Source organism: Stegodyphus dumicola, chromosome 1, assembly GCF_044657685.1.
Source record: "Stegodyphus dumicola isolate Sdum_Otavi_A_Nest chromosome 1, ASM4465768v1".
Taxonomy (NCBI): Eukaryota; Metazoa; Arthropoda; class Arachnida; order Araneae; family Eresidae; genus Stegodyphus; species Stegodyphus dumicola.
Genome location: NC_140768.1, coordinates 136,666,207 through 136,692,879, shown reverse-complemented (window position 1 = coordinate 136,692,879; position 26,673 = coordinate 136,666,207). Strand labels below are relative to the sequence as shown.

General features: G+C 31.9%; 1 protein-coding gene across 6 annotated transcripts in view; it reads left to right on the top strand.

Moving 5' to 3' along the window:
• The window catches only part of LOC118201403 (sperm-specific sodium:proton exchanger-like), a 251,684-nt gene that overhangs the window by 679 nt on the left and 224,332 nt on the right, over nucleotides 1-26,673 (top strand). For all 6 annotated transcript variants that reach the window (XR_015042259.1, XR_015042261.1, XM_085821147.1 and 3 more), the window contains exons 2-4: nucleotides 8,327-8,404; nucleotides 19,903-19,972; nucleotides 23,828-24,023. Coding sequence is in view for 4 of the 6 variants with exons in the window: in XM_085821147.1 (XP_085677273.1) it covers nucleotides 23,873-24,023 (151 nt within the window). In the remaining 2 variants the exon portion in view is untranslated. The remainder of the gene's footprint in view (nucleotides 1-8,326; nucleotides 8,405-19,902; nucleotides 19,973-23,827; nucleotides 24,024-26,673) is intronic.

Below are 26,673 nucleotides of genomic sequence, written 5' to 3'. Positions count from 1 at the left end.
TATATCTGTATAAAAATATGTAACTATTATTTAATAGTTTTTTTGTAAAGTTAGTACCTTTCAATGGATTTTAAATGTATTAATTAGAATTAGCTGAACAGTATTAATTGTCAACAAATGAAAAAAACAAAAACTTTTGCAATTATCTTTTGATAATACTGAAAATAGGAATATAATAAAATCCATCAGTTCATTAGCAATAAACTGAATGTAGAATATTTATCAAAAAAAAAAAAAAAAAAAAAAAAAAAAAAAAATCAAATATTTAGGTAGTGTAAAAAAATTGGTTTAATCCTAATGTACGGTACACACCGGATTTAGCGACATTATGAGCAGTAAATACAGTAATTTATGATGAGCAGTAAATGAGTCATTTTGGTGTTGGTAACAATTTTCAAATTGCGCCAAGGCCGTACTGTATACTAAGATTATACCAAAAAATTACATTTGCAAGACAGAAATAATTTTACTGCATCTCATTTGAAATTATACTGGTAAAAAATGGTATTAGTACTTCAGATGACTGAAGCATTTGAAGAGAAGCATTTATTTGGATATCTTTAGGTTTATTTCACTGATGCATCTAATGCCACCTATTTTTTTTTTTTTTTTCATTCTTCTTTTTCCATATAAGATATGCAATGTTCTCGGTTTTTTGCACTGTTGTTCTCGTGTGTTTATCAATCTGTTTTTGCTGTGTACATTAGAGAATTCCACAAACTTGGCACTATACACAAATTCGGTGCCAGAATCCTAAAATGAGAAAAAAAAAAAAAAAAAAAGAGGCGCATAATGCCTTTAAGCCAGTCATGCTTTATGATTGCAGAAAGCTGATTCTGAGATTTCGTTGAAGGTGACAAAAACTGTATTATGCAGTTCACTGCTATGCTAAAACATTAAAATTTCACTAGGAGAGATACATAATCTTCAGTTACATTTGTGAAAATATCCAGAGATGTAGTAAGCCTTGGTTGCCACATAAAGAAAGGATTGTGAGTTGTCATATACAGTCAAAAGTCGTTAATCCGGACTTATCGAGACTTCGGCGATTCCAGATTATCGATTTTTCTGGATTATAGATCATCAGTTTAAATCTGGTAAGATGGCATGCAGAAATTACAAAATTAAAAATATGAAACTGTAATTTATGAAATAAAGAACAATTATGATCTAAAGGGTATCAAAATTTACAAAAAGAAAACAATAATTATATTTAATAAAAACAATAATTATATTTAAACAATAATTATATATAATAAACAATAATATTTATTTGTTTACTTTATTAAACATTTCTTTCAATGTAAGTTGTTTAAGTTGCTTCGTTTCATGTGATAATACTTTCTCTTTAGTTCTATTAAACAGACATAATTTCTTGTTTAGTTATAAAGTTCCACTGTTCAAGTCCTGTAATTGCTGTGTTGAGAATACTAATGGTTAATCTTTGGATTATGGTAACTTTATGATTTTTTAGCGAAAATTTGGCAACTAACTCTGCTACAGCAACCCTCTATTTTTTTTTCGCCGCCATTTTGTCTTCACGAAGTAAAGACATGTTTCTTTTCTTTTTATTTACTCAACACTTTCTCCAACAATCTACTAGCCGAATTACACTTACGCTAGAAATTTTATGTAACAAAACTGGGTTTAATCCTAGTATCCGGTGCACACGGGATTTGGCTACTTTTGGCGACTTTATGATGAGCAGTAAAAACGGGATATATACGATGACGGGTAACGTAAACAGGTCATTCAAAGAATATATATAGTTATACATAGTATATACTATGTATATAGTGTATATACAATGTATATACACTACAGTATATACTATGTATATAGTGTATAGTATATATATATATATATATATAGACGTTCTTTAGATCATGTTTGTTGTTGGCGCTAATTTTCAAAATCACGCCAAGGCTGCACCGTATACTAGGATTTTACCCAAAACTGCTCAATCATGACAAATATTAACTGCAAAATTGGGAAAAAGTGCACAATCGCATACTCCTTGCGCGTTTTTCCGAATAGCACATACACATAAACCATTTACACGTCAACTTATTTTTACTTAAAAAAACATCCCAGAATTGCACAAAAATGGCATTGCGCACAATCTTCACTATGTCCATATACACTGCTTTTTTTGTCATAAATTAGAAAAATTTCACGAAAATGCATGAAAATTTTGTGAATCTTTAAATCCGGTAAAAAGAACATATATGAAATTACCTGATCGCAAAAAAGTATATACCCTTTCCAAGGACGAACATTTCCACATATAAAATAAATAAAATATCCAAAAACTTTTACCTCTAAATTATCTATTATATTATAAACGTCACCAACGAATTTCTACCACAAACATTAAAAATGGTTACAAATACTTAGTATCAAATATTTAAATTATTTCCATGCACGTTTACTTCAACTGAAATGTATACCAAATTGCTACAAACATAAAATTCACAAAATAACTATCATTTAATTAAAATATAACTAAACCATGTACACGTCGACTTATTTTTATTTAAAAAAACATCCCAGAATTGCACAAAAATGGCATTGCGCACACTTTTCACTATATCCATGTACACTGCTTTTTTCTCATAAATTAGAAAAATTTCACGAAAATGCATAAAAATACTCAACGTATACTACTCAGACGTATTCCAAAATACTACGAACATATAACTCACAAAATCACGATCATTAAATTAAAATATAATTAAATTAAAAAACACTACTTAAAATATAAATAAGCACATGCATTAAATTAATAAAAATTAGATTACAATCCTAATTACTTTAAACTAAATCATTGCTAATAACAGTTTTCCAATAATACCATATTAATTTATTTACTCCTTGCATTTAGAACAATGCATAAAAATAATATCCTCAAATAATTAAAAATACTAACTTACCTAATCTTCAGAATTTTCATTACGTGGCACGCACACTTCCCTACAGAAAGAGTTCCAATCGGCTGCAGTACTACTGCTAATTTCTAAATCCGAAATCCAGTAGTCAACTGGCAGTCTATTCACCCAGTAATAAGAAATTAATAAAATTTCACCCATACTCAAACTACTTTCAGCAAACCATGTACCCTTCCTTACACTCCGTTTCACAAAATGTCCATTTTCACCAGATTTCTTGCACCGCCATTCAAACTTATCTGTAATATCCTTCCTTTCACACAATCTCAACTTATTATTATTATCAGATAAACGTATTAAAAATATAGAATTCACTTTACATAGCGCCATGCAATCTGAAAATTAATCAACACTATTTCACACAACACACAATGAAGCTTAATACAAAATAATACAGTCAAAAGTCGTTAATTCGGAATCGTCGGGACTTCGGTGATTCCGGATTATAGATCATCAGTTTAAATCTGGTAAGATGGCATGCAGAAATTACAAAATTAAAAATATGAAATGTAATTTATGAAATAAAGAACAATTATGATCTAAAGGGTATCGAAATTTACAAAAAATAGCTTAATATTTATTTGTTTACTTTATTAAACATTTCTTTCAATGTAAGTTGCTTCGTTTCATGTGATAATACTTTCTCTTTAATTCTATTAAACAGACATAATTTCTTGTTTAGTTACAAAGTTCCGCTGTTCAAGTCCTATAATTTGCTGTGTTGAGAATACCGACTAATTTGTCAATCGAAATGTTTTCGTTTTCAGTAACCTCTGGGTCACTTTCTTCACTATCAGAAGTGAATTATAATGACGAGGAACTTGATTTAAATCATATCAAAGACGGAGTACATCGAGATGAAATACTACACTTAGTAAGGAATTAAAAGCCAAATAAAATAAAAACATCTGCCCTGAAGATAAGGATAGTGCTGACAGATCAACTTCCAATTCATTGCGCTCCGCGGTGTTTCTACCCCCCTGCCGCAGAGCAGCGTGAAATTGATAAACAGATTTCAGATTTCAAAACATACTTTCGCTTTGTAGATCCTTTACATAATTAAGACACAATAACACGCCGAATAAATACTAATTCAGAAGTCAAACAACAAAAATCAGCGTTATATTTACCAAATTTTCACAGGACTAGTTTCGATGGTTTTACCGAACCACCATCTTCAGCTGCAAAACCGCAAATGAACCAGATAGGAAATAATGATTAGATAAGATAAGAAAGCCTGGACAAGAATAAGCAAGTGGCGCCATCTGTTGGCAAAACCAGAACTAAAACATAATTTTTCTAAAAGCCGAAGGCAAATTTGGATTGGAATTAGGATCATTAACTAGAACAGAAAGATTTTTATGAATGTGAAATGCCTCTAGAAAATCCAGTTCTCCAATGGAAGATGTTTTTTGAATAATTTTGGCAGCAGAAAAATTGAAAGTGTGATTTTTGGACCAACAATGTTGAGCAACAGAAGACTTCTGTGTTTCCTTTTTTCTAACATATGCCTCATGTTCTTTGACGCGAAATTTTAAGGCTCTCTTAGTTTGGCCAATGTAAATTAAACCGCACTGGCAAGGAATCCTATAAATACCCCAGGAATTCATATCCGGAATGGGGTCCTTGAGTATAGAAGTTGGAATTTTATTGATGGGAGAGTAAACAACCCGAAAGTTAAATTTCTGCAAAATATGTGCAACTTTATAGCTAATTGATGGAAAGAAGGGAATGACAACAGAATTTTTATAATCTCCTAAAACAAGAGTGTGCCTTTTAGTGTGTTGAGATGAGAATTTTTTAACTGCTTGATTAATAATGTTGGGTGGAAAGCCCCAGTCAATAGCTATTGCTTTTAAATAATTTAGTTCTTCATCAAGGGCTAGTTTGGAGGAGCAAACTTGAAGAGCACGGAAAACATAGGAATAAAATGAAGCTAACTTTTGTTTAGTCGGATGACATGATTTAAAGTGTGGTGGAAGGCAAACCGATGAAGGTTTACGGTAAACCGTAGTACTGAAGTTGGATGTGTTACGTGTGACCAGAATGTCGAGAAACGGAAGAGAATTGCAAATCTCAAGTTCAAAAGTGAACTGAATAGCAGGATCAATAGAATTCATTGTTGAAAGAACTTTATTTAAATCATCTTTATTACCTTCAAACAGAGTAAAAGTATCGTCTACGTAGCGGAACCATGCGGGGAAGTTTAAAGTTTCAAACAATTTTGATTCATAATAATGCATGTAGATATCAGCCAGGATGGGACTGAGGGGCTTCCCATGGCTAATCCCTCAGTTTGCTTGTAATATTTATTTTGGAAAACAAAATGTGTTTGTTTCAAACAGAGTTGAGTGAGAGAAATTAGCTCATCAATTTCGATGCAAGAGAAATGAAATTCGCAAAGTCTGGTTTCTAGACATCTTAATGCACCCTCCACTGGGACATTGGTGAATAATTATTTTACATCAAAAGAAACCATGAGTAAATTACTAGGAGAAATGTTTTTAACTTTTTTTACAAACTCTTGAATTTTTTATGGTGTAAATGTTATTGTCTAATAGAGTTGAAAATCTAGAAACTAAATATTTAGCTAATGGATACGAGGCAGTACCTAAATTTGATACAATAGGGCGGAAAGGAATACCACTTTTATGAATTTTGGGAAGAGCATATAATCTGGCACAATTCGCAACAGATGGGATAAGTGAATGTTTTAAGTTGCCTGAAATGATTTGCGAAGATTTGATCGCAGTTTTTATTTTTGACAAGTCCGAAGGTGAAGGATCTTTAGGGATCGGATTATATGGTCCTTCGTTTAAGAGTTTAGTGACACCATCGATGTAAGTGTTCCTATCCATGACGACTATCTGGCCACCTTTGTCGGCCTTTGAAATAATAATATCCGGGTTAGAATGAATTTCAAGCAATGTAGCTCTTTCTCTCGCAGTTAGATTTGGTTTCAAAGGTTTATTATTGAATTTCACATTATGAGTGATAAGATGACTAATCATTTCTTTCTGTGAATCTGAAACTTTACTGAACTTCACACAAATTCAGATTTCAGATTCACAGAACTTCAGTTCTCTTCCGTTTCTCGACATTCTGGTCACACGTAACACATCCAACTTCAGTACTACGGTTTACCGTAAACCTTCATCGGTTTGCCTTCCACCACACTTTAAATCATGTCATCCGACTAAACAAAAGTTAGCTTCATTTTATTCCTATGTTTTCCGTGCTCTTCAAGTTTGCTCCTCCAAACTAGCCCTTGATGAAGAACTAAATTATTTAAAAGCAATAGCTATTGACAGGGGCTTTCCACCCAACATTATTAATCAAGCAGTTAAAAAATTCTCATCTCAACACACTAAAAGGCACACTCTTGTTTTAGGAGATTATAAAAATTCTGTTGTCATTCCCTTCTTTCCATCAATTAGCTATAAAGTTGCACATATTTTGCAGAAATTTAACTTTCGGGTTGTTTATTCTCCCATCAATAAAATTCCGAGTTCCATACTCAAGGACCCCATTCCGGATATGAATTCCTGGGGTATTTATAGGATTCCTTGCCAGTGTGGTTTAATTTACATTGGCCAAACTAAGAGAGCCTTAAAATTTCGCGTCAAAGAACATGAGGCATATGTTAGAAAAAGGGAAACACAGAAGTCTTCTGTTGCTCAACATTGTTGGTCCGAAAACCACACTTTCAGTTTTTCTGCTGCCAAAATTATTCAAAAAACATCTTCCATTGGAGAACTGGATTTTCTAGAGGCATTTCACATTCATAAAAATCTTTCTGTTCTAGTTAACGATCCTAATTCCAATCCAAATTTGCCTTCGGCCTTTAAAGAAATTATGTTTTAGTTCTGGTTTCACCAACAGATGGCGCCACTTGCTTATTCTTGTCCAGGCTTTCTTATCTTATCTAATCATTATTTCCTATGTGGTTCATTTGCGGTTTTGCAGCTGAAGATGGTGGTTCGGTAAAACCATCGAACTAGTCCTGTGAAAATTTGGTAAATATAACACTGATTTTTGTTGTTTGACTTCTGAATTAGATCCTTTACATGGTAGTAAATATATATCGGAAATTCTATTTGACATAATCGAAAGTTCAAGCTTACTTTTGTAAAATTGCTCTAACAGTCTACAAAAAATACTAAGCCGCATCCATTTCGAAGATTAAGGAACAACATAATCTGCAACACTAACAGCTTAGCTTATACCGTCCGTTATACATTAAACGTGCATATGCATCAACGCGACGCATGCGCAGAAAGTTTGTAGCTTTGAGGTCCAGATTATGGGTGTCCGAATTAACGACTTTTGACTGTAAATACTTCTTGGTAACGTAGTGCATTTTCTCATAAATACTTTTTTGTAGCTTTTCGGTGGTTTGTGTGGATAGTAAAAAATTACCAAAATAATAAAACAGGAAAGTGCTTAATGCAGTGTACTGAACATGCAGTTAAGCGAACATGAATGCATGTAATTATATGTATGAATGTATACAATTAAAAGTGTTTTAATTAAAACTGCATTCTGCACACATTTATTTATTTAATACTCCTGTAGTGTATGTTCTTTGAAATTATTTTTTTGGAAAACATTAAAAAAATTTTAAGAGGTTCTAGTTCAAAGGGGCTTTGTCTCTGAAGGACTATTGTTTTTGTTTTGCGATTTTGCGTTGATTCACTAAAAACGGCGAATCACTTTTCAGACTGTTGCCAGAAAGTATTATCACCCTGTGTTAAATGTAAGGAAATTAAATAATGAAAAATCTGCACAAATGTATGTTTATTTCTCGCATTGTGATAAAACAACGTTACATAGAGCCATCAAATTCTGAATGACAGAATCCTTCTATGAATATGGGCATGTGGAAGACCAAATTTGAAATTTGAAATTTATTTTATTATCAATTTCCTATTTTGTAAAACTTTGAAGAATTTTTGATTAACAAACTCAAGGATTTCAAAGCGAGCAATGGCAACATTGTACATAAAAAACTTTTTTATCTCCAGCGCATGAGACTCTGTATTAGAAATTGTAAAGATATGCTCGTTTTGAAACTATTTTGCAATATTGCTGAACTGAATTTTATGGTTTAAGAGCAAAGAATGTTATAAATAAATGTAGCATACAAAATGTTAAAAAAATGCTCGTTTGGACGTAATTTAAAATCTGAAACATTTCAGATTTTCTTTTTTTTTTCTTTTTTTTCTTTTTGTTTGTTTCTTTTTTTTTTTTTTTCTTTTTCTCTCTTTCTTTCTTTCTTTTTTTTTCTTTTTTCTTTTTTCTTTTTTCTTTTTTTTTTTAATATTAAGCTTTTAGTCATAAATAATTGCATGGTTTTAAAGGCATTTGCTTATTCATAGGAAAAGAGTGTGATTCATATGAAGAATAAATGTGTTGGTAGGTGCACTTTGATGGAAACAAGCTACTTTTATTCAAAGGTATGCTCACATAATATCTGAAACTAATGTGTACTAAGCAGAACTAATAACTAGAAAGTGGACTGTATTATTATGAAATTATGTTAATAAATCCTAATTGTTGGTTTTTGTGCTGCTTATTGTTAAATATTTCTAATAATAATAATAATAATAAACACAGAAGAGAAACATATCAAAGAGAAACATAAAATTAGCAAAGCAACAACCTTGTAGAATAGAAGAGAATGTGACAATCAAAATCGCAATAACAACCTTGTATTTCGCGTACATTTATTAAAATACTCAATCGATTTCGAGGGCAGCTGCAGGTCCCTCCTCATCAGGAGAACAAAATTACTAGAAAGGGAAAGCAACCTCTGTAACGGCTTTTTATACCCTTCGGTAGTACCATGCGCAAGGAGGCATGCCAATAGATGGCGTTTGATCAACAACCTTGTGTTTCGCGTAGATTTAGTCAAGAACTCAATTGATTTTGAGGGCATGAAATTGATTGAGTTCTTGACTGTCTTGTAGATTCATTGCTATTGGTGAAGAGGGACCTGCGCCTATTTGCCTTTAAAACTAATTGAGTTCTTGACTAAATCTATGCCAAAATGTTGCTGTTTTGTTAATTGTATATTTACCAAAATGTTGTTGCTTTGCCAATTCTATATTTCAAATAATTTTGGAGATATCGCATCTTGTGGCTTAAATACTCTTGCTTGAGAAGGAAAAAAAAAAAAAAAAAAAAAAAACATATCTGCTTCTTTTAGTATACAAGCATGCCATAATAATTTTCCTAAGTATGAATATGTAAGTTTTGCAGTTATTAAATTTATTGATCTAGAATTTTCAAGCTTTTTTCATATTTTAATTTCTTTTGTGGTTTTAAATATGAGACGTGAGATCCTGATTTCTTCTGAGATTATGAACAGATTCTTTTAATCTTCTCAGAGACTATTAGCATTACCTTCGAAAACAGCTCAGGTTAATCTTTGGATTATGGTAACTTGGAGAAAATTTGGCGACCAACCATCCTACAGCACTAGCAATCTGCTAGTTTTTGTTTGGACGCCATTTTGTTTTCACGAAGTAAAGGCATGTTTTTTTTTTTTTACTCAACAGTTTTTTCCAACAATCTGCTAGCCGAATTACGCTTATGCTAGAACTTTTATGGAACAAAAGGGCTTAATCATGACGAAGATTAGGTGCGAAATTGGGAGAAAGTGCCCACTGCTTGCCGCATTTTTAAGAATTGCACATACACGGTATCATCCATGTACATGTTGACCTATTTTCACTTAAAAAAGCATTCCAGAATTGCACAAAAATGGCATTGCGCTCACTCTTGTCTTTATCCATGTACGCTGCTAAAGTCCTAGCTAGTAACCTTTATTGCCTTACCAAAATGTCGCCAAACTACCTGTTACCATATTCCAAAAATTAGCCACAGCTCATTGATAGTAAGCTGTGATTTGCTTGGAACTTATATATTGAATAAGAGTTGATACACAACTTTTCTGTCAGTTCAAAAACAGTATTGGATTGACAGCAAGCTGCATTTGGAGAGTGTAAGAAAAACTAAAAAATATTTATGCATTAAAATTATATGTATGAATGGTAATTTTGCAATTTAATAATAAATTAATACAAAAATATGACAAAAAAGTAGGTTAAATTTAATAAATATAGAACTTTATGCTACTGCACTTTTGCTAGAACTTGGTCCAATTTTTTCAGTGTCATAAATCATGTTATTATTTTGCAACTGAAGTTAGCTTCCAGATTTTATTATCAATAGTACTGTAACTGTAACTAATAAGTAACTGATGATGCCATGAATTCTTTTTAATATATTAGTGTTCATTATCATTAAAAGCATGCAAGCAAGTAGTCCAAAGGAGAAGTTTCTTAAAGATAGATAAAATTATTGAATATTTATAATTTTCCTATAATGAACACTAATAAATTAAAAAGAATTAATTTTGCTCTCATTTTGGCTTTAGCTCAATAAGATAAATATAAAGCAGTTTTATTTAGTATTATTTGTAAATTAAATAATTGTTAAAATTCTGTATTATGAATTAATATGTATAAATATGTCACTAAATTTTTCACACTTTTTTAAACTCATTTAGACAGGCAGCTAAGCTCTGGCATTGTGGTATATTGAGCCTAGAAGTGACACAATGGTACAGTTAACTACCAAAGAACATGATTAAATTTATTCTGTATTGTTTAAAACTGGGGGGAAAAAGAAAGAGAGAGAGGGGGGGATTCCATTTCAAGTGTGAAAATAAGAAAAAAGTTAAGCTTTAATTTTTTTTGTTACATATAAAACCGAAAATTTAAATTTTTTTTGGAATTCATATTGGTAAACATTTTTAAGAATCCTATATTGCATTATTAAAATTAATTTTTAATTAGTTTTGAAAAACTGTGTTGTCTTAAATTTTTAGTATCAAAATAAAAGAAAAATAAAACAAAAAAAAATTGCAATACATCACTTTTTTGAATTAACTTTATGATACAATTCCGTTTTGAGGACCGTAAAAATTCGCCAAACTATTATTTATCCCAAGGCTGCCAAAAATAATTACGGCAACCCTAATGCAAGAAAGGAAGCATAATACTAAATAGCTAAGATTATTGTTTTAATTTAGATGAAAGGTTAATTTCACATCATACAATTTTTTATTATTATAATTTATATAAAAAAAGGCTAATATAACTTAATGGAAGCATAATAGTAAATACCTATTTCAGATTATTATTTTAATTTAGATGAAAGATTAATTTCATATAATACAATTTTTTATTACTTAATTTATGAAAAAAAAAAAAAAAAGGCTAAACATATTTGAAATTAAACGGGTGGCATAAAATTTTTTATGTCTTCCAACATAGCAGAAAAAATTTAAGTTTCTTTGTGCAAATGTCTGTACATAAACTTGGAGAAGTAATAATCGAAATGCTGTCGAGCAGTGCCTAGATGGCCTTTATTAAGCCATTTAGCACTGCTCCACAGCCGCTCTACCGTTCGTGTATAACACCCACTTTCCGGGTCCACAAAATTGTAGTTGTAGTTGACAGTAAAGTGTTCAAAACCGTCATCTTGCAGTTCATCTGACTTGTATGATTTCCAGCACTCAGTATAAATAAAGCTTTCTTCTGCGATATTTTCCTTTATGATGTTCAATAAGGTTTTCACCAATCAATCTGGAACAGCGACTAAGAAACATTCATTTGATTCTCTGCATAATGCGTGGAAAACCCATTGTGACAGAAGAACATGTTCAACATTATTCTTTCTTTTGGCTGAAAAGGCTTTCGTCTACTTCAATAATTTTGCCACATCCGCCGATTTTCAACTTAGGCTGAGCAATCAAAGCTGCGGCACACATTTCACGTATGTAACTGTTCCAGTCTACAACTGTATTGTGGTTCATCTTGAGCTGGAATTCACAAAATTCAACAGATGTCATTTCCTGACACCGAAAACAGATGAACCTAACAACTGTAAGGAAGGTTATTTTTGGTCCTTCAAACCAATTTTGACTTCTTAATTCTTTCTTCTCATTACAGGTTTTTTTCCTGCACCACCATTTCACTACGGAGTTAGTTCAAACATAGTTTTCTATCATGAATGATGCCTTTTTTTTTTTCAAAAAATTCTATTTCAGACTTTTTGCCATTGGGCAATTCCGAAATTATAAAATCCATAGTGTTATCAAAAAGAGAATTAAAAAATTAAACTAGTATTTCAATGGTGATTTGCAAATATAGAATTATCTAAACGTACTCAATTTGAAATCAGATTTGGCATGCTGTTTAATGGGGCGAGTTTGCTAGATTTGGCGTTTTTCCACATGCATTTTCGTTGCAATTTTTTTACGGTCCCCAAAATGGAATTGTACCAAGTTTACAATACCACATCATCTAATCCTCATCACTGGAGTCGTATAGGAACATTGTGATTCTAGTATATTTTCCTGTAGGAGGCCAAATATCCACAATGTTCACTTTGTCTTCATCTGAACATCTAGCGGTGCTATATGACGGTTCATTTCTGTGTTGCAATTTCTGTAAATAATTTTTATGTTGCTTAATACTTGAGTTGTGCTGCATGTGTTGTTTTGTGTACCTTGCAAGGAACCCTTTTTGTTAAGAACATCTCCAATTTGTTTGCCAAATGTAATGCGTAATGTATATCATGAACAGAAAAATTTGGGTTAGATACATTTTCATAATTTTCTTTATCCTCTTTAGTCACTGAATTTATATTGGATTCTTCTAGAAGCCTTGCAAGATCTTCTTTATCCAATGATTTTGCTGAATATAGTTCAACATCTTCAGCAGACGCATCTTCAAACCCTGTACCACGCAGCAAACATGCAACATTACCTATCTGATTGTATTTGGTGTGCTTACATGAAATATTTGAGTCTTCATAAACCATATCTGGTAAAAGAGCTTTCCAACCTGCTTTCACTGTCAAAGCATCAAGATCACTTCTAGGTGAAGATACAGTATTTAATGCAATTTAAGATTGAAAATTCTTTCCAAACTTGCATAAGTGTCTTATTTTCTGCAGCTTCTAAATTATCCAAAATACAATGAAAAGACATTTGTATGTAATATGCCTTAAATGTTGATAATTACACCTTGATCCAGTAGCTAGATTAGTGATGTAGTATTTGGTAAAGAAATATTATCTTTATATTTGGATGTTCTAACTCCTTTGGATGTCCAGAATCATTGTCTAGTAATAGTAATACTTTGAAGCTTAAATTTTTCTTTTTTAAATATCTTTCTATGTTAAAGTGTTGCAAAACCAATCTGCAAACATAGATGAAGTCATCCAAGCTCTATTGTTGGCTTGCCAATAAACTGGTAGCGGCTCTTTAACTACTTTTTTCAATGAGCGAGGATTCATTAGTTATAAATAATGGTTTCATACAACAGTCTCCTTATGCATTAGCCCACCAGCGGCCGAGTGGTAAAGTCGCTGAACACTGGTAGTTCGGTCCGAGGCACAAATCCTGCGAACGGGCTGGCTGCATGGGTGTTTTTGTGGTTTTCCCCATGTGTAACGTGTATACGGGCCAGTTTTCCTTAGAAAGTCCTCTACGAAGGCATCCCTCCCCTTAGGCAGATAGCCCTCGAGGCTTTTGCCGTAATTAAATAACCTAACCTAACCTGATGCATTACTGCATAGGAGAAGAGTGATCCTTTTCTTAGGCATTTTTGTTCCAGGCATAGAGTTCTGATTTTTTTTAAATATATGTACAAAATGGCGGATTTTTCTAGTCTAAACCAGTCTCATTGTCATTAAAAATTTGGTCTGCTGCATAAAAGTTTTCTGCAATTCTGTTGTAAATTGATCAGCAGTCTCTACATCTGCAAAAACACTTTCTCCTTGGAACCTGATTAGAGAATGCCTTGCTTTAAACCTTTCCATCCAGCCTTTACTAGCACAAAATGATTGCGATTGTTGTTCTATGGTAGTTTGCTGACGTTCTTGTAAATACTTATATATCTTAAGTGCTTTTTGTTTGATAATGTTCCCACTCACTCTTTTATTTGCACAATCATCAATCCATATTGAATAAGCTTTCTTAGTATTCATGATATTTACATTTGTTGAAAAAAGGCACTCTTTTATTTGCACAATCATCAATACAAATTGAATGTACTTTCTCAGTATTCATGATATTTACATTTGTTGAACAAAAACTTCGTGTAACACCTAAAGTTACTATTGATGCATACTCTTTTATTTTTTCTTCATTCCTTTTTAGTAGCCTCATTAAAGTTCTCTGTCTGTTCAACAACTGAAACTTTTCTCTTCTCAATTCGTCAATAACGACTTTTTATTGCTAGAGGGGTGTAGTATCTGACGACTGTTTGGTGATCAACAGAGCGTGCTTGGTGCATGTAGCTCTTCTCCAAGAAGGGTTAATGTATTTTAAGAGAGTTGCATGTTAGCCTCGGAAGAGTAAGGTTGTAGATTTCGCTGTGCTATAGGAGCAATATACTGCTCTGAGTTTACTATTATGCTTTGAACCATATTTTTAATAAATGTTTGTTTTGTCTTGTTGAATGGTGCTTTATTGAACCAGGAAGCCATTACAACACGCTCTCTTTCGAGAACCAGAGAGGTTAGAAGCTTAGAGCTTTGAAAATGGAAGTGGTGTAAAGTTAAGCCTAACTCACGAAAGAAGTTCGCAAAAGGGAGTAAAAACGTGAGAATTATTTAATTGTGAGTTTAAAAAGCTTGATTCTAAAGGAAAATAAGAGAAAATGTTCAAAAATGCAAAGAAAGAGGATTTAGTAACAGTTCTATTGGAAATTGGCTAAGAAGCATCCTCGGATTTGAAACTGGTAGAACTGAAACACAAACTCCAGAATAGCAAGGAATACATCGAAGATGCTGATTTCGTGAAAGAAATTCTGATTACTGCAGTGGAGAATAGAAAAAGAAAAGAAGAAATGGAAAGAATGCAGATGGAAGAAGAAAGATTAAAAACAGAAAGAGAACACGAAATAGAATTAGTGAAGATTCGAGCAACTCAAAATGAAGGAAGTAGAAGTCCGACACCTTCAATCCAAAACACAGGACGAGAAACCGAAATTTCGCTCGACAAGCTGATCAAAGGAGTAGAAATACTGACTATACCAGTACCGAAAAGAGCAGAAGCATTGAATATATTTTTCGATTCTATCGAAAGAGTATTTAAGCACAAGAAGTTTCCTGAAGAATACAAATCGGAAATATTATTGAAATTAATTGGAGAAAAAAGCTTCAAATGTTCTTGTTTATATAAAGGAGGAAGATCTGCAAAATTACAAAAAAGTGAAAATTTATTCTGAAGGAATACCAAGCTACTCTGCAAACCTGTTTAGAAAACTTCAGAACTAAACGTTATTCCGGCGAAACGCATATCTAGTTCGCTTCAAGACTAACAGCTACATGAGACTATTACTGCAAGTCAAGAGAAGTAAATGATTTCGAAACACTCAAGGAGTTAATTATTTCGGATAAATTATTCCAAGCTTTAGATGAAGTAACAGCTGCACACGTTGCAATATGCCAAGGAAATAAATGGTTGAAGCCGCAAGAATTAGCTAAAGAATGGGATATTTATTTCGCGGCTAAAGGAAAATCTTTCGATGAAGTCCGAAATGGAATTAAGCGATCACCGAGATTCCTGGATACAACATGTACACAAGATAAATATATTCTGCCACACATGAGAAGAGAATATTCAAAACAAGAAGGATTTCACATGAGAAGAAAAGAATGTTATATTTGTGAAAACTATCAACACTTCGCAAGAGATTGCCCAAACAAAAGAAGAAAGAACAAAAGTGCAGTAAATAGGAAGGGAAAGGATGATCCCAAAACTCAAAAAAGTTCAAACAGAACATCAAAAGAAAAAGCCATTTTAGCTAAAGTAGACTCATCCCATCTACAATCCGAATTCGTAGAATGCATCGTTCAACCACTGTAAAAATAGATGTTTTTATTAACTCTGAGAAAATCGAAGCCATCGTAGACTCTGGAATACAGATAATGATCGTACATTCATCGCTCATTCCAAATTTAGACGAGAGAGAAAGAATTAAAATATGGCTAACACCTGCTTCCTGCTTTCGGACAACCGATTGAAGCAAAAGTTTGCTGTGGACCTATTTACCATAAAGACCATGAAAGCAATGTATTTAATTTTGTGGATACATTAATTGCAGTGACTGATAAGCTAAATGTGCCTTGCCTAATAACACCAGAAATACACAAACTGTTGATTTATCCTGTGGCAAAACAATCAAGTGCAGAAAGAAATAATTACAGAAGCGAAAACTTACAAACTTTATTCGCCAAACAAAACAAAGTTTATTCACCAATGCATAGTCAAAGGACAGCATCGAGCCCCCTCCTCCCGCTAATGCTTTTAGGGGAGAAAAACGAAGGAGAGAAGGCGAGTGCTTACGTAAACACAGACTTGTCGTCTGCTGAACACCTACGCGAAGAGCAAGCTAACTGTCCCTCGCTGAGAGAAGCATGGAAGCTAGCTGTAGAAAAGAAAGGAAATTATTTATTTATTGATCATCTGTTACATCACCAAGAAAAATATTAAGACAGACTGTTTTTCAGTTAGTGCTTCCGCTTAGTAGAAGAGCACAAGTGTTGGAATTAGCACATAGTTCCATTTTCCGTGCCCATCTTGGAATAAGGAAAAAAAAAGAGTGAATACAATATTAATTTTTTTGGCCTGGATTAGCACAAGATGTCGAAACCTTTTGTAAAACGTGCAAAGATTGTCAGTTGAAGAGTCCAGAAAGCGATCGGACAAGATTCCCATCACACCAGTCAGAAGGCCAGGATTACATTTTGAAGCAGTTAACATCGACATTATGGACCTATTGAACCTCCTTCTGCTAAGAAACATAAATACATGTTATGCCTGGTAGATCAACATTCCCGATGGCCAGAAGCCATTCCACTGAGAAGCTTGACAGCAAAAGATTTTGGAGATTTTCATGAGAACAGGAATCCTTAATACAATAGCTAGTGATAACGGAAGTAACTTTGTTTCAAAATTAACTAAACAATTCCAGAAAAGACTAGGTTCTCACCCTAGGTTTTCGCAATCAAGAAGCTGGAAACGCCGAAAATGAAAAGAGATCTTAAAAATCTGTTAGGATTATGTAATTATTATTGCGATTATATCCCAGGGTAGGCAGAAATCGCCTACCCAGTCACAGAACTCACGAAAAATAAACAACCAAAATACTCGAATGGACAGAAATTCATGAGTCAACATTTCAACAACTGAAGGAACGATTAGCAATGTCAACGGAGTTGATCACCCCAACATTGCAAGATCCATTTGTCATTCATTCTGATGCATCCCAGATTGGAATAGGTGCATGTTTATCACAGCAAAGGGGAGAGAAACAATTTCCCATGTGTTACGCGAGCAAGAAATTATCGAAACCTCAACAAAGCTTGTCGACTAAAGAGCATGAAGCTTATGTTATAGTATAAGCATTGAAGATGTTCGAACCTTGGATTTTTTCTTTTTTTAATAATTTTACAATTTTGTGCAAATATGATGTTTATGTAATTTGAAATAGATAAAAAAATTATTGGATAACAAATATTCGAGGTAAGTGGTAAATTTAGATATTTGGTTGATCTTTACAATATGGTAACTGGTAGTTTGGCGACATTTTGGAGGCGATAAAGGTTACTACCTGGGACTTTGGTAATAATGTGAGCAGTACTCAGTTCCGATTACGCATTATTTTGTGTGAGGGAAATGAGAGATCATGGGATATGTCATGTGATATTAATGGACGAATTACGGTTCTTTAATCGGAAAAGGGGGGAAATCGGGAAAAAATCTGGAAATTTTGTATTTGGTTTATTCTGTGTTGTGTGAAACAGTGTTCGTGAATTTTTGGATCCCATGGCCGTAACTAAAGAAAAGTTTATCGGACACGTAATCAAGATTCTGAAGAAGATTAGGTAAGTTAGTATTTTTAATTATTTGAGGATATTATTTTTATGCATTGTTCTAAATGTAAGGTGGAAGTAAAGGAATTTGGTATTATTGGGAAAATTGTTATTAGCAATGATTTAGTTTAAAGTAATTAGGATTGTAAGGTAATTTTTATTAATTTAATGTATGTGCTCATTTATATTTTAAGTAGTGTTTTTGAATTTAATTATATTTTAATTAAATGATAGTTATTTTGTGAATTTTATGTTTGTAGGAATTTGGTATACGTTTAAGTTGAAGTAAACGTGCATGGAAATAATTTAAATATTTGATACTAAGTATTTGTAATGCTTGCGGTATGAATTCGTTGGTGACGTGTATAATGTAATAGATGATTTAGAGGTAAAAGTTTTTGGATATTTTATTTATTTTACATGTGGAAATGTTCATATTTGGAAAGGGTAAATACTTTTTCGCGATCAGGTAATTTCATATATGTTCTTTTTACCGGGTTTAAAGATTGAGAAAATTGTCATGTATTTTCGTGAAATTTTTCTAATTTATGAGAAAAAAGCAGTGTACATGGATATAGTGAAGAGTGTGCGCAATGCCATTTTTGTGCAATTCTGGGATGTTTTTTTAAGTAAAAATAAGTCGGCGTGTACATGGTTTATGTGTATGTGTTATTTTGAAAAACGCGTAAGGAGTATGGTATTGTGCAGTTTTTCCCAATTTTGCAGTGAATATTTGTCATGATTAAGCAGTTTTGTTAAATAAAATTTCTAGCATAAGTGTAATTCGGCTAGTAGATTGTTGGAAGAAGTGTTCAGTAGATAAAAAGAAAAGAAACATGTCTTTACTTCGTGAAGACAAAATGGCGGCGGGAAAAAAAAAATAGAGGGTTGCTGTAGGAGAGTTGGTCGCCAAATTTTCGCCAAAAAAACGCCAAGTTACCATAATGTAAAGATCAACCAGATATTTTTCTCCCAAGGATATAAATCATGTTTCAGCATCATTAATTAAAGAGAATGTTAAGAATAGAATTATATATTTATTTAAGTAACCTGAATAGAGAAATTTTGATAATGTTTTATTGATAATTTTCATAAGTAAGAAGCTAAATAATTTTTTACTGTCATCATTGGAATAATACTGGGCTATATTTTAACATGTGTATAAAAGAAAAAATATCAACTTGGTTTCTTTGTGTTAAAAAATTGAGAAAGTGTTACAATAATAATAATATTTGGAACCAGTGGGGTGAAGTTAAGAAAAATGGGTTACCTATGTTTATATATGTTTCTGTAGTAAATTGATATGTAATTGTAGGTATAGCATTGCAAATGTCTGTAGTAGTTGAGATTTGAATATTAGTGCAGAATGTTTAAATTTATATGTAGTTTGTTTTTCTTTTTCTCATTGATTGCAAACAGTTGCTAGATTTTAGTTTCCAGATTGATGATTGATTCGTAAACAGTATCAACAACAATTTTACGATGGGGGTGTAGTATCTGGCGACTGTTTCGTGATCAACAGTGTGTGTTTGGCACATGTAGCTCTTCTCCAAGAAGGGTTAATGTATTTTAAGAGAGTTGCATATTAGCCTCGGGAGAGTAAGGTTGTAGATTTCACTGTGCTGTAGGAGCGACGTACTGCTCTGAGTTTATTATTATGCTTTGAACCATATTTTTAATAAATGTTTGTTTCGTCTTGTTAAATGATGCCTTATTGAACCACGAAGCCATTACAAGGGGAAATCCTTCTTCTCTATACAGCAGAGGAAGTGACCTTGATTAAAACGAGTCAATGTTTGGACAGCTAGAATTTGTCGAGAATCATTTAGTTTAAAACCCGGTAATTTGGGAGAAGGTATCCATGTTCTTTGGGGGTTACATGTATTCCAGATGCTGTCTGCTAAAATTTGGTATTTAGTTTTTAATCTCTGTGATTTTTAGTAATCACATGTTACATTCATGTACTTTATCTTGCTTTCCTATCTTCCTATTCCAGATGTTTGTGCTTCTTTTATACAGTTGTGCTTATTTATCTGTGTTTTTCCCTTGAAGAAAAAATCCGTTTTGTGAGTATGGTTTTCATAATTAAAATATTTGAATATAAAATAATTCTTTTTTTTTTTAACCTTGCAACAAATTAAGAATTATTAATTACTTAAAAAACATGAAATAGTTTGTTACCTACTGATTGTAATGGAGGACATTCAGTAATGTGGGCATTTCTTTCCCTAGAAAAAATGGAAGAGAATATATTTAGTTCATGCAAAAATTTAAGTCTGAAGAAAGTTTAACATTTAGTAAGAAATAAATCTGGGAATAGATAACAAATTATAAGCTGATATAATTGTGCATATTTTCATTCATCATACCAATAAAAATGTTTATGCTTTGCAAACAACCTATATTAACCTTTCAAATGCTTAGAGAGGACTTAAATTTTAAAGCAGTTTTAAGTTGGTTATATAATTTTATATCAAGGTATGTGTATGATTATTGGATTCAACTCGGGTAAAACGTTTTGTGAAATTCAAGTGTTAAAAGTAGTTTCAGATATTTTCAAAGGCTAAAATTATAAAAGCATTGCTCAAGTTTTAAATTTTATTTTAGGCAAAAAGTTAGCAATGTCTGAGAACTATGGCATTTAATAAAGTAAATGTTTTTTGTAGATTAAAATTATATTGATTAAAAAAATTAGGAAATCAGAAACATGTTTCTTCCAGAACGTCAATTTTCCACGAAACATGTCTTAAAAATTACAGAGATGGGCATCAGTTATTTTATTAAATAACTCAGATGTATTTTCATTTCTTTACAATTAAGGGAGCAAAAATCATCAAAATAAAAAATGAAAATTAATCAACAAAAAAAAAAAAAAAAAAAAAAAAAAAAAATTTTTTTTACCTATTCTTGGACGATTTTGCTGCTCATTTTTATCCCTCAAGTTTCAAACATGAAAATACTGATTTATTCTTCCCACCAGTACTGCTTCCATTTTGCAATCTTTAGTTCAAAATGTTATAAAAACTTTAAAGTATTTCTAACACACTTGATTCATCAAGATGGAGAAAAACATTTAGAGAAATTAAGAATCTGAATTTTAAATACTATGCACATACAGTAAAGAAATATGATTAATTATTAAAACTGAAATGGTAGAAATTGCTGTCTTCACTTGAAATGAGAGCGAATACATCATAAATTCGATTACATATAATACAGAAAATTTTGAGTTATGTTGGTTTTAAGCAGAGGATGATAATGATGATATTGATTTTAAATTACTGACAGACACTCCTGCAAATTCAAAGCATCGGTATCTGTCAAATAATTAAAAACAACTAGACATTCTATTCGGCATGGTAGTAAAAAGCTTGCTTTCACAGTATTTAGCCTGGGTTCAAATTGTGTGGATAAGGTGTAGATGTATGTGATTGCTTACATCCTCTTCTTTTGGGTGTAAATTGGCTTATGCCCTGTTGTGCTTCTTGAGTGGTGAGATAATTTAAATGGGTAATGGGTTTGGTTATTTTTGACAAATACTTGAACAGGCAAGTCTCCAGCCAATGTTTTAAAAAAGTCATTACTTTTTTTTACATTTATAATTTTATTCCTGACTTGGACTGTGTCCAGCCACTGCATTAAAACAAAGTCTTAATTTTCCCCCTACAATTATAATTTAATTTGCCATATTTAAAAGGTAAATAAAATTATAGTTGTAGGAAAAAGTATCTAAATGATAAAATGGGAGGGTGAAAACTTTTAGAGCTATAAAACTTTTTATGTTAATCTTGAAACCATAATAAAAAAGGTCATTCAGTACAAGTTCTACATGAGAGTAGAACTCAAGTGGTTTCAAGCTATTCTTGAAGGAAGAGAGAGAAAATTGGAACTTATTCAGAGCATAATTATATGTTTTAAGATCTAAAGCATTCACAATACAGTATTTCTCTTTTTTTTTTTTTTTTTTTTTTGCTGAAAAGTAGAATATTTAAAGAATGAAATTAAATTTTATCGATTAAAATATATAATGCGATTTTTTTTAAGAATGTTTTTTTGAAAATGTCATCATTTAGGAAATCACGTATCCTTATGATTCTGTTTTGTTAATAAAAATGTTCCCATTGTCTTGAAAAAAATCATCTTTTCAAAAATGAATCTGGATCCAAAAGGATTAGATTTCATTAAGTTAGGTTATAATTTTGAAAAATTTGTCTTTTAATCAATATTTGCATCAAAATTTATGCAAAAATGAAATATTAATCAGTGTAACAGTCTCTAGTTATGTCACTCAGCATTTGAAACTAGTTATATCATAAGACAACATTATATCAACATTAAGACAAATATATCAACATTAAATTGATATTGTTAAGTGTTTTTTTTTTTTTTTTTTTGAATGGTTACAAACTAAAAGCAATTAACTTGTAAGTACCTGCACTGGGTATGAGATACCGAAGCTGTTTAGTTTCAGTGTTTACATCAAGTTATTTTGTTCATATTGGGCTAAAATTTCTAGTAGCTGAAGTGAAGGTACATTCTTTAAAACAGGAAAGGTGAACTGTGTCTAGAAACAATTTTCTTAGAATGATTCCTTCGGGTATGTCATATCTGCACGAGTTCCTGCATTGTTTAGACTTTGTTTCTCATTTTACTTCATTGCTCAGCACAGCATGGTATCTTAGCTATGAGGATGATATCAAAGGTTGTGAAATCTTTTTAAAAACTGTTTTGGGTGAAGATGAGTCCTTTATTGAAGAAAGTAAAGAAGTTTTGGATGAAGAATATTTTAGTGGACACTATTTTTTACAGAGAATGCCACAGATACTGAAATAGAAGATGAGCCTTAAATCTGCCAAAATGAATAATTGCTTGGTTAAAAACAAAATGACTAAATGGTTTAAAAAGAAATTTGTTTCTAAAAACAGTCAGATTGAATTGTTTACAAGAATACAGTAAAAAGGGAAACCAAACAAATCCTCCAAGAACGAAAACAAAATGGATTTCGGTATTAATGAACCATTTAATAACTTGAAGAAACTTATAAAAGATGTGCATTTTATTCTAGTACAAAAAGGCAGAAAAGCCCAATTTATTTTCTAAAAATGTAGAGCATTTGTATGGAACATTGGCACACTATCTCTGAAAACTATAAACTAAATATAAGTAGCATTAATACTTATAAAATAAAATTATTTCTTTTTTTATATTTTATTTATGAAATAATATTTTATTTATGGTATTTAAATAGAGAAAAACACTCTCAGGTATGCGGTACTTGGTACGGATTCCCGTGTTTGTATTTACTGCATAAGTGTTGCCAGGTTAAAAAGTAAAGATCTAAAAACTTAACTGAAGATTTGTAACCTATATTCATATTTGTGATATTTTGTTTATTTTAGTTTAGTTAGTGTAAATAGTTTTTATATGACATATCAGATAGACACATTTAGAGACAGTAAAAATGTGAGTAAACATTGTGAAGTTTTTAAAGTCATATCTTGTTTGTCAGTTAGCTAGGTACCAGATCAAATTTTGAAGACATTTTTCATTATTAGAAGATATTGCCTTAGCTGTAAATAATGTTTTCTTAAGTCTTGTTATATGCACTCTTTTACTGTTAGCTGTGGATTTCCACCACTCTAATGGAATCACTGCTTGTAAAACTTAGCCATCAAATAATGAACTATTGCATGTTGTTGTAGGAAATGTAACCCCCTTCCCCCCAAAAAATTGTTTATAATATTTTTTTTATTTAACTGATTAAAATTATGGTTTAAATTAGTAGTTTTAACCATTGTTGACATTCTGGGCACTACTGCTTTGATCTATAAATTGCATCATGTAATGTAATTTTATTTTTAATAATTGTTGTTGCTGGTGTGTGATTAAATTAGAATGAATAATTATGATTTACCTTTTAGATAATAAAAGAAGTGTTTCTATCTTATATAATTACTCTAAACACTATGTCAGAGGAGTTGAGACTTGAACTGCTTGGGCTCGAAAGTGATACCAATGTTACAGAAATTTGGAAAATCAATAAAAAAGTAGCTTACGAAAGCTATTTGATTGGAGCTAGAGGCACTCATTTTGTAATGTGCTGTCTTTTTGCTGGAAGTAAGTTTTGTTAAAATGATTTATTTATTTTTTCTATACTGTATTTACTTTTGTATCTCCCTTTTCATTACTAATTTTTTTTTATATGAAAATTGAGAGAGAAAATTTATGCAAATAATTTAATTTCTGGAGTGTGAGAAGAATCTAACAAATGAAAAGACAAACTATTGGCAACACAGTGTTATTTACTTAAAAGAAACCTACTTTCTAATAAGAATATATAGCAATATTAACATTATATCAATATCTAATAAGATATTGAGAGTGTTATTTGATTTATGCTTACAGTATCTTGAATCTCTCATTCGTTTACTGTTGCCTGATGCAACTCTTTAGGCCTCAAATCGTTTAATGCTGCTGAAACTGCTATCTATGTCAACTGCTATAGCTTGCAATCCATCGGCATTGTCACCTTTATCATCATCTTCATCACCATTCAATCTGTCTTTCCACATATAGTGGTCTAAATAAGTATCAAGAAGATAAGATGTCCGCATTTTTGGGAAGCTCTTCATAATTTCTTCATCAATTAGAGTCTATGCATCCAAAAATCCATAAGGAAATCAATTAGTAAAGTGAAAAAAAAAAGTCACTATGTGGAAAAATTAATTTCAAAGTTTATGAACGGTTGCTTCCTGGTCGCCTTGAGGAAGGGAAAATTGCATAAATTCTGGAGATAAAAGAAAAAAAAAAAAAAAAAACCCGTAACTTTGAGCTAAAAGCCAAGTGGGAAAATGTGTAAGTTAAGTACTGCATATACAGTCAAAAGTCGTTAATTTGGACACACATAATCCGGACCTCAAAGCTACAAACTTTCTGCGCATGCATCGCGTTGGACCTTTACGGCTGCGAATATGCGTGTGCGCATGTGCATAATACGTTTATGCATGCGCGTTTAATGTATAACGGATGGTATAAGCTCAGCTAAAATGATCTAATTCAGTTAATGTTGCAGATTGCATTGTTCTTTAATCTTCGAATTGGATCCGGCTTATTATTTTTTGCAGACTGTTAGAGCAATCTTATAAAAGTAAGCTTGGAACTTTCAATTATGTCAAATAGAATTTCCAATATATATTTACTAATATGTAAAGGATCTACAAAGCAAAAGTATGTTTCGAAGTCCAACATGAAAACGTGAAAGATTACTTTTTCTAAAATAAATTAGAAAATATATTATGTGCAAATAGAATATTCGTTGAAAATGAAATAGACTTCAACCTTTGGATATAACGATGGTTTTAGATGAAATTTCTGCCTATGAAAAGAAATTGACGTATAATTAATTCTTCATGAGGGTACAGTAGACTTTAAGGTACCCCTTGTATTATGGCGAAGTTGTTATTTGATTTATCGCCAAGTTGTTGTTTCATTTATGGTAGGGTGCATGGTTCTGGGAAATTTTGAATCATGGGATGTTTTGTGAGCATTTTTGTGGTGTGTGTTGGTTTGATACTTTAGACAGTAGAATGGCTGATTGTAGTAAGATTATTTTGAAGTTTCTGTATGATTTGGAGCGAATGGGGAAAAGAGCTTTAATTGACTGGTGTGTAAATGAAGGTTTACTTAGTAGCCATTATAGGTGTCCTGTATGTAGGAAGGATATGTGTCTAGTCGAACGTAAAAACCATTTAGATGGATTTGAATGGGTTTGTAGGAAGAAAGGTTCAGATGGTCACTATGTGAAGCGTTCGATCAGAAAGAGTACCTGGTTTCAAAAAGTCATTTGAGTATGATTGATATAGTTAAAAGTCGTTAATTCGGACTCCCATAATCCGGACCTCAAAGCTACAAACTTTCTGCGCATGCGTCGCATTGACCTTTACGGCTGCGAATATGTGTGTGCGCATGTGCATAATATGTATACGCAAGCGTGTTTAATGTATAACGGATGGTATAAGCTCAGCTAAAATTATCTAATTCAGTTAATCTTGCAGATTGCGTTGTTCCTTAATCTTCGAATTGAATCCGGCTTATTATTTTTTGCAGACTGTTAGAGCAATTTTATAAAAGTAAGCTTGAACTTTTGATTATGTCAAATAGAATTTGTGATATATATTTACTAATATGTAAAGGATCTACAAAGCAAAAGTATGTTTCAAAGTTCATTAAACAAAAAGTGGAATTGCTGCAAAAAATGGATAAAGGCATATCCTTTGTTTATCTAACCATTCCGAAATCTGTTTATCAATTTCATGCTGCTCTGCGGCAGGGGGGGACGTCACGGCACGTAATGAATTGGAAGTTGATCTGTCAGCACTATCCTTATCTTCAGGGCAGATGTTTTTATTTTATTTGGCTTATAATTCCTTACTAAATGTAGTATTTCATCTCGATGTACTCCGTCTTTGATATGATTTAAATCAAATTCCTCGTCATTCTAATTCGCTTCCGATAGCAAAGAAAGTAACACAGAGGTTATTGAAAACGAAAAAATTTTGATCGACAAATTAGTCGGTATTCTCGACACAGCAATTATAGGACTTGAACAGCGGAACTTTGTAACTGAACAAGAAATTAGGTCTGTTTATAGAATTAAAGAGAAAGTATTATCACATAAAAAACGAAGCAACTTAAACAACTTACATTGAAAGAAATGTTTAATAAAATAAACAAATAAATATTAAGCTTTTTTTTTTTTTTTTTTTTT